The sequence below is a fragment of the Stylophora pistillata genome, chromosome 12 (genome assembly GCF_964205215.1).
Source record: "Stylophora pistillata chromosome 12, jaStyPist1.2, whole genome shotgun sequence".
NCBI lineage: Eukaryota > Metazoa > Cnidaria > Anthozoa > Scleractinia > Pocilloporidae > Stylophora > Stylophora pistillata.
This window is the reverse complement of record NC_142530.1, coordinates 3,378,330-3,387,203: the sequence shown is the minus strand read 5'-3', so window position 1 is coordinate 3,387,203 and position 8,874 is coordinate 3,378,330. Positions and strand designations below refer to the sequence as shown.

At 36.5% G+C, this 8,874-nt stretch overlaps 1 protein-coding gene and 1 long non-coding RNA gene across 2 annotated transcripts; one reads left to right on the top strand and one right to left on the bottom strand.

Annotated features, from left to right (window-relative positions):
- Positions 1–187: 187 nt before the first annotated feature.
- Positions 188–2,538, top strand: LOC148718422 (uncharacterized). Its single transcript, XR_015994110.1, has 3 exons — positions 188–451; positions 1,141–1,245; positions 1,894–2,538. It is a non-coding gene; the product is annotated as an uncharacterized LOC148718422 (long non-coding RNA).
- On the bottom strand, positions 2,493–8,675 carry LOC111323519 (leucine-rich repeat-containing protein 46). The gene is made up of 10 exons (XM_022926896.2): positions 8,539–8,675; positions 8,314–8,392; positions 7,713–7,821; positions 7,336–7,382; positions 7,027–7,136; positions 6,843–6,912; positions 6,148–6,237; positions 4,577–4,656; positions 3,826–3,884; positions 2,493–3,380 (listed from the first exon to the last, which is right to left on the bottom strand). Exons 1-10 carry the CDS (start codon positions 8,543–8,545, stop codon positions 3,285–3,287), a joined length of 747 nt encoding a protein of 248 aa, XP_022782631.1. The 5' UTR covers positions 8,546–8,675; the 3' UTR covers positions 2,493–3,284.
- Between the last annotated feature and the right edge of the window lie 199 nt (positions 8,676–8,874).

Genomic DNA, 8,874 nt, shown 5'->3' with positions numbered 1-8,874 from the left:
CTTTGTCGTCAAAAAACGAGATACACTAGTTTCCGAGTTGTTTACTACTGTCCTTACAGTTACAGATAAGGCGTTTTATCCTCAAATTCTTTGAAAGTAATTTTGAAACGCGTCCAAACCGCGGTTCACCTGTTGAATCCCATGATGTTCATTGGCTGTCAAGTTTTGCCAAATGGCGCCAAAGTTATGGCGTCATCGGCTCCATTAAACTGTACTTGAATGACTAAGCAAAGCAGATCAGCGAAAAACAGCGGAACATTCAGCATGAAAATCTTATCGTTTTTGAAGTTGTCTGATAAACTTGAGTAAGTGGTAATGCCAGCACCAGACTGAAAGACAAAGGCCGGTTTTTTTGGAACCCTGCAATACAGGTGGATGACAGGAAACAAAGTTTTAATTGATCGGGTGTAGTGTTATGTCCTGACCAACTGAAGTTTTTAGATGGACAAAGGTTTGTACCAAAACTTCTGTTTCTCTTAACTTCTGAGCCAAACGATTCTTTTTTTCAGCTCCGCTAATGTGAAAAATACTTCGCCTGTTATGTGAGAAAGTGATGCAGTGCTGCTTAACTCATTGTAATATTTACACAAGATGAACTTTTAAACTCAGACCAGTGGTTACTTGAAGTCTGATTTACGAGCTGTGGTTTTGAGTACTTTCCTTTTGAAAATACCTTCATGGTCAAAAGATGCCGTCCATTTAAAGAATTGTTCTTGTTATTTGTCTTTCTCGGATGTAGCTCACTCCAGCAACCAATCCAACTCTCACAGCGCTTGTCTACCCATTATTGTTGTTGCTTTTGCAGAACCAAGTTCGTCAGTTAGAGAAAATAGAAAGAGTTTTGTATTCTTAGCTCATTCTTGAAAGGTTTTTTTATAAAAGAGAAAGACAGGAAAAAATGAAGAAATGATGCGTGGGATTTGGAAAAAAGACCGTCTGCTGAAAACAAAGCGACAGTTCTCGATACATTTTCTTTTTTGTAACTAGAAGTCAGTTTTTCCCTTTTTTTCCTAATTCTGTTATCAGCGCCCTAATAGGTCCTGTAAGTAAACAACTAAAAGTTCTTTCAACTTCAACTTCACATGGACACTCTTCAAATTTATACTCTTTGCTTTTGGTTTGTTTTGTTTTCTTCCTCAGGGGAATTTGAATCAAGGTTTTCATTTGGTGGGGAACTTCCACCTCCAGAGCCGTATGTAGAATCAACAAAAACATATCCAAGTAAAAAAAATCAGCAGAAAGGTGGTAAGTTCTATTTTGATGATGTAATAAGTTGAAAAAGGAGAAGAGAAAGTTTGCCAAAAAGTACAGATCTTGTTACTGAACATGGCTGATTTGTGGTGTTCTCAGTGAAAACACTTCACAGTGCCTCTCTCCACCCAGGGGCGTAAGTAGTTACTTGCTAATTGTCAGGGAAGCCCAAAAATACTGAAGGGTAAACCTTGTGGTGGACAGGCATTCCACCCCAGGGGGGAGGAGTTGGGTTTGGTATTAATACTCCTAGTTGCTTCTTTTAATGGAAACCAGGAAAACCTTCATGAATGTTTTTCTTTGGCTTCTCTGGTTTTTCATACCTCCACAAAAACCAACATTTCACATTCAAGTTTGAACAAGAAACAGTGGACAAGAAGAGCCTCCAAGTGGAATGTCAATAGCTAAATTGCCATTTAGTTTTTATTTTATGGGCCACCTAGCTCAAGTGCAAACTATCCTTTTTTTGTTTTAGTTTTCCAATGAGAGGTAACAATTTGATTTACAGTCTAATTACTTAACATGTTTTTGTGCTCATTCACTGAAAAGTAAAAATTACCACATCTTGACTGATACAATCTACAAATCAGTGCTTTAGGAATGTGTAGAAAGTGTGTGCAACCATGTCGTTCCTGTTTTCAGGTGGTGCAAAGTCTTCTGGAAATCCAAGTGCGGCAAAACCCAAGGCTACTCCCTCATCAGGAGGAGTACCACCAGCCCCACCCCCTCCTACCAAATGATAAGACTGTATCTTTAGTTAAATATTAATTCTAGGAGGACATAATTATAGATCAAAAGATTGATCCACATTTAAGGACATACTTGTCATAGGATCTCGTACATTGAGCAAACGTTTTCTAGTGCTTAATAGTCCTTCAACCTCATCGATTATCGAGGCTGGAAATAGGAATGTTGTTGATGTTGTGATAGAACCTAAAATCTGCTCCAAGTAGGAACAATTCACTTGTGTAGATGAAATGTAGGTTTTGTACTCTGCTTCAATTAACAGTAAAAAAAATATATTGTAATGGACAAGAAAGAATTCCTTCTTGAACATGTATACAGCCAAAATGCTTGAGCACAAAAATTATGTTGTAAGTGAATCTCATTATGGAGTCACTGGTTGTGTCTGCATCTAAGTTTCAATCTTATTATGAAAATTATACAATGTTAAATGTTCAATACCATTTTTGGAGGTGTAATAAAATGTGCAATGTCACTTGAGAGAAAAAAAGAGACACTTGTGTGAAAGCACAGGACCAAATAAATTTTAATTCTCTCAACTTACTGTTAGCCTAAAATCATTTTTTAGAGCACACAGTAAATGGCTTAAAATCTGAGGAAAGAATCAATTGCAACTTGTCTATCTGGGTAAGAGTAGTCAGTAAGTAGATTGTTTATAATGACACCAGCCTGTTTCAGGCACAACAGTATCAGGGAGACTTGGGTTGGGTAGCTTAGCAAATGTTCTTTATCCAGTGCCACCCAAACTTTCCTCCTTATTATGCTCTTTCCGATGCTATTGCCCTGTTTACTACTTTGCTCCATTTTACTAACTGGATGTGGGACAGGTTACAGTGACTGACATGTTAATAAAGTGAGCAAATTTTAAGCAATTATCAGAGTCAAAAATTGATGATGTCTTTAATTTTGACTTCCTCTCTCTCAATGCCAAAATGGCAGACAAGTTCTTAACGACATAAGGTTTTTTTCAGGACTTTCTCCACCAATACAATCACAAAGTGCGAACCCTTTTCTTGGACAAGTGCCTCTGGTGGTACTTGTCTACTTACTTTGTCTATTTTCAAAGAGCAATCCTCTGTATCTTTTTTCCTTTTTCACCACTTCAAGAGGCTGTGACACAACCCTCTGATTCAGTCCACACTTTTGGTAAGTACAGAATGATGGAAGTAAAGAGATCCAAGTTTTTTGGGTTCACAGAAAAAGTCTGAACATTTAAAGCAACAGCTTCTACAACTCTTGGTGAATGGTTGGCACAGATTCTTTGTGACTCAAACATTAAACATTTTAAGTTAGGGCCTGGAGGAAACTCTGCTTGATGTTCTCTGTAACTGCAGATCTCTGAGGGAGGCCAGTTCTTCCATTCTCTTCCCGTGCTCTTTTGCTTCCTGCAAAAATACACCAATAGCACTCTGTTCATTCTAGGGGTTTTAAACTTGTGTCATTTTGCCATTTACAACATGATCCTTCACCTCTAAATTTGCAACCCACAATTTCAAAACCAAAGAATTGAAGCTAGGAGAGGGGCAGACCCAAATGACCCAGAGAATGCCAAATATGTGAAAATTGTAATCAAAACCAGAAGCACATACAAGTAAGCCAGAACTTGCCTTGCAGTCTTGAGGTAAGTCAGTGTCCTGAAGCCCTATGTTGTGTGACAGACCACCGAAACATGAACTACTAATGATGCAGGCTCAAAAGAAGAACAGGTCTTCACAAAACGTGGTACAATTTGTGTGAGATTTGTACCCCCCAAATCACTGCAAGCCCAGTTCACTGCCACCTCTCCTTTTTCATCTGGGTGTGAATGAATTAAGAAGTAGCAAAATGTACCTTCACTGTTCTTATCTTGGCTCGTACCAGTATATCATTACAGTGCTGATGGAGAGAACCTAAAAGAAACACCAAAAACAATACACTCAACACTCATCATTAAAGATACATCAATGCTCTGAGAAACCTTTTTAAGGATAGGATAGGATAGGATAACTTTATTTATACACGGTTTTTCCATCAGTTGATTTAGTTAATTCTATACTAGAAACCTACCTATCTAACTACAATAATAATTTCATAATAACAATTTAAATAAAAGAAAGAAAAAATTCAGCTTTTCATGGAGGCTGTGTCTAAAATTTACTTAGAATTAAGATCTTACTTTAAGATCTTACTTTAAACTGTGGTGATTTAATTTAGATTTGAAATCAGTCAGCGAAGATGCTTGTCTTAGGTCTAGAGGTAAGTTGTTCCACAATTGAGCTCCGCTGTACCAGACCCAGAGACTTCTTCCAGAGGTGGTGGAAGAACTAATTTGTCTTCAGTATTCCTTAAACGATAAGTACTTACACTGTCGCGATATACAAATCTTGATCTCAGATAATCAGGTGTCATACCATGATTGTAATGTTTTATATATTAGGATAGATTTCTGTTCCAATCTTTGATGGTAAACTAAACAACTTTTTAAAGAGTCTGGATACAAGTTAGAATTACAACAAGATGACATGTGCTTATTTGCTGATTTGCTGATTTGCTTTTGTTTTGGTCACTCATGAGAGTTAAGTGTTAAGTGACTTTTAATTACCTTGTTTTTCTTTTTCTCTGTCAAGGTCTGATTCGCCATTTTCTTCTAGTTCATCACTGTCTTCATCAGAATCACTTTCCCTATGTAGCAATTCAAAGACAATTTTCAATGCAAATCAAGAGCAGCAGTCACATTGACCAATTGAAATGTTTCATAGCTTAGTTTTTATGGTCTGAAGTCAAAGTGAGATAACATCTTCATGAATCAAATAAAACTAGTGCTCTGTGGTCTCCTTTTGTAAGGATTTTCCTCTAAAGTTCTCCTTGAATTCCCAAGCATAAACCCTTTACACCAGAACATCAATACTGGTATGCTTATTCTCTATAATGTTTTCTACACATTTGTTTTCAAGCAAAGACCACTCACTACCAAAGTTCTTTTTGCTACAACAGGGCTAAAGTGTGGAATAATTTACCCTACAAGCTTAGGATGGAAACTTCTCTTTCAAAATTTAAGAAGGGTCTTAAACTGCATTTTGCACCCCCAAATCCAGTAGCTTATGACTTATATAGTTGATTTATATCATTAGTTTCTAAGTCATTTTTCATCTAGTTATTCATTCACTTAATTACCTATCAATTATTTCAGTTATATATAATTTGTTAAGTATTTCTAAGTAAATTATTTAGTACACAGGCCTCCATTTAAACCAGCCTTAGCTGAATTGGACCTGCCTGAGTGTATAAATATTGCTTATAAATATTAAATAAAAGTAAATAAATACACATTTCCTAAGGTGCTGATAAGGAGAACTTCTTTAACAATCAAGAGTTTAAACCATAAGTGATCATTTCCTTTATTCTCCTGACCTTAATGTTTGATTCAGGGGTGATATTGTAAGGAGAAATTAGACACTAATCACTCTTAGGATCAAAGGGTTAAGCTTTGACACGATCCTTGAGACTCCAAATCCACTGCTTGCTTCAAAGGCAAGCAGAGCATGGGCAGGGGTTTTATTGTGGGCAGGGGTTTTATTGTATCCAGTGTCTTTTTTTGTGACCAGAATTTTAATCATGGCAATCATTGTATGATTTTTGGTCACCAAATGGCAACTTTGACAACAGCTGTGCTTGGAGCCTTGATGGAGTGGCTTGTTGTAGAATAGGGTCATTGCAACATATTGCATAGCAGGTATCACATGATACCTGGTGAGCAGGGTTGGCGTAGTGGTGAGAGCGCTCCCCTTCCACCAATGTGTCCCGGGTTCGATTCCTGGACCCGGCATCATAAGTGGATTGAGTTTGTTGGTTCTCTACTCTGCTCCAAGAGGTTTTTCTCCAGGTACTCCGGTTTTCCCCTCTCCTCAAAAACCATCATCATTTGAATTTATTTAATTTAGAGTTATTTAGATTTACACACGACCCCACAAGCTGTTCAGCTTTAAACATTATCGTGTCTAAATAAAGGTGTTATTATTATCATTATTATTATTATTATTATAAGTAAAATTTTTTTAATTATTATTATTATTATTATTATTATTATTATTATTATTGTTGGAGATGTACATTCATGCTTTGCTTCTTTTCTTTGGAACTCACCAAACCCAGTACAACATGAAGAGTACTTACGCCTCACATCCAGCTTCCACTCTGTCCTGTCTTGTTATCTCATTGCCATCAAGCTGCTTCAGTGAGGGAAGGGCTGTGAGTAATTTCTTCCTGAATTGAAAAAAGGTGCAAAACACATTTACTTTATTTTAATTTGAATCTATCAACAAAGTTGAAATGGTAAATTGGCCACCGTTACGATTATAAAAGCTGACGTTTCGAGCGTTAGCCCGAACAGTAAGCTTTTATAATCGTAACAGTGGCCAATTTACCATTTCAACTTTGTTGATATATTCAAATTATTTCGTTACTCCCACCGACGCAGCCTCAAACAGTTTCTTCAGAAACTATCAGCCTTTACTTTATTTATACATACTGAGAATTATACTGTGAATTACTATCATTCATGTCTCTGATTGGACTTGTAAACAATGTATTTTCACAGTCTTCACTTCCAATCTTTGACTGAAATGGGTCCATTAGTATGAAAAAATCTCAATAAGCATGAAATAAAAACATCATACCATGAAAAGTGCTGGAATGAGCAATTTTTCATTCTCCTGTTGTGATGCATAAAAAAATTCACTTGTTCACATGCTCACCTGTCGGCTTTTTTTCTGCATTACATTACTAATGAAGTATTATTACAACACTTCACATTTTATTGGCTAACATATATAGTCACAACTCTGAAGATGACCTTTGAGATAACTCACTTGTATTCTACATTTTGAGTGCAGGGATTTCCTTTTAAAAGTAATATCACTAGACCTGATGGCAAATCTTCTGTAAAGAGGAAAACAACAAAAAAAAAATAAAAAATACTTTTAGTAAACATTATTTTTAAGTAAAAATTCAAAACTCATTTGTCTCAAAAGAATATTAAAGCATCAATCAAACCTGCGTCAAAATTCTCAATGTTATTGTCTGAGAGATCCAGGAACTTTAAGTTCGCGAGTGTTTTCAGATTTTCCAGTTTGCTTATATTGTTTTCAGCCAACGTCAAGAATCTATTGAGGGTTACAAAATATCCTATGGTTATGAATTAAATCTGTCAACACTGCAAATAATACAAAAGGAAGACTTCTATCTGGTTCATATTTAGACTATAACCATTATGACACGAGAAAATGTCTGAGATTAACTTAATAAGTATTGTAACTGCATCATTTAGTTAATATTAACAAAATTATCATCTCATGGACCCACCTCAACTTTGGAAGAACCTCAAGATTTTCTATTCTATTGATTTCATTCTGTAATAGAGAAATATGACAATAAAGATCATTAATACTTTAATACTGGTACATGGACTTGATTATTGTTAATTCATCTTATAATTATAGCAACCAATACATTGGACTGGAATAGACAAGGCTGGATTAGACTAGGCTAGGCTTGGTTAGACTAGGTTAGGCTGGATTAATGTTAGACTAGGCCAGGCTTAGTTAGACTAGGCTAGTCTGGATTACACAGGATACATTAGACTATATTAAAGCTGGGTTAGTCCAGGCTACACTAGACTAAACTGGGTTAGGCTAGGATATGACGCTGCACTTAAGCTCATGTAATAAACTCTGACCCACTTTCTGTAAATATAAATTTGTGACTGGCCCAAGGCAATCCAAGTTGTCAATTTCACTTATCTTCTCACGATCGAGGCGGACATGACTTAACTCCAGTAATTCAGCAGCCCTGTGTTGTGAAACACAATTTAACATAAACATCTTGACATTTACCAAGACTGCTACTACCTGCCAGCCGTAGAATTTTGGAGACAGGAAACCTGAGTGCAGGGCCGGAATAGCTTGGAAAAGCTTGGGTTCTTCGTAAGTTAATCCCGGTTACACATCATTGGGTAATTGCTTGTCAATTGTTTTTCTAACCAGCCAAAACATTGAAATTAAAATAAAAGGAAACAATTTCGGAGCAACTACAGAATACAGGGCCATTGAGGTCCACCTTGTGGACATGCTTTGAAGAACGAGGCAGAAAACAAAAGGATGCATTGTGACAATTTCTATTAAAAAGTCTCGATCATATACACGCTTTCAAACTTGGAGCTTGCAAGCTATATGAAATTCGCCCTTTTAGTAAACTTTACTTCACATTAAGCTGACATGCGACACTTAACCCCTACATCTCGATCTCAAGCGAATATTCAAAACGTGATTGAAATTTACTTACGTATCATCCGCAGATCTATCTTGTTTATTCAGTAAATTTCGTCTCGCAATTAAAGAAACAGATATGTTCTGGCTGTTCCCTGGAAGAGCAGACATTTGGCATGGTGTCAACAAATTTTTTTTAAATTTACTCCGCTTCTTTCCCTTCTTAGTGTCAGACTCGTTATATGATTAAGAACCCTCAATTCATCGAATTAAGACAACACATTCTCCCTTCCAGTAATACCTGCCATCTCCTCAAACCATCGTAAGCGTCATATCTGCACATCGATGAATTTCAAACGTAACAAGAAATCGCAACTGACATGTTTTCATCCGCCATATTGTTTTTCTTCCAAACTTTGTAACCTAGCCTTTCGAGCGTATCGTCACCCAAAAGTACCCACTTGTTGAAGCTTGTTGGAGATATTTCCTGGAAAACGCTTTTGAGTCGTCCTATTATTACCATTTATCACAACTTATTGCAAGACACAATACTTATAAAAATCATAATTATAATTAACAAATCGGGTTCCAGCCCGCTTTGTCAATCACTGGTGTGATTAGTTACCATTACAAATCA

Bases quoted from the DNA above. Each gene is read 5' to 3' on its own strand.
- LOC111323519 (XM_022926896.2), bottom strand. The intron at 7,822-8,313 runs GTAAGTAAATTT...TTCACAACACAG, and splicing joins GATAGATCTGCGGATGATAC to GGCTGCTGAATTACTGGAGT. The intron at 3,381-3,825 runs GTACATTTTGCT...GTATTTTTGCAG, and splicing joins CCAAGATAAGAACAGTGAAG to GAAGCAAAAGAGCACGGGAA.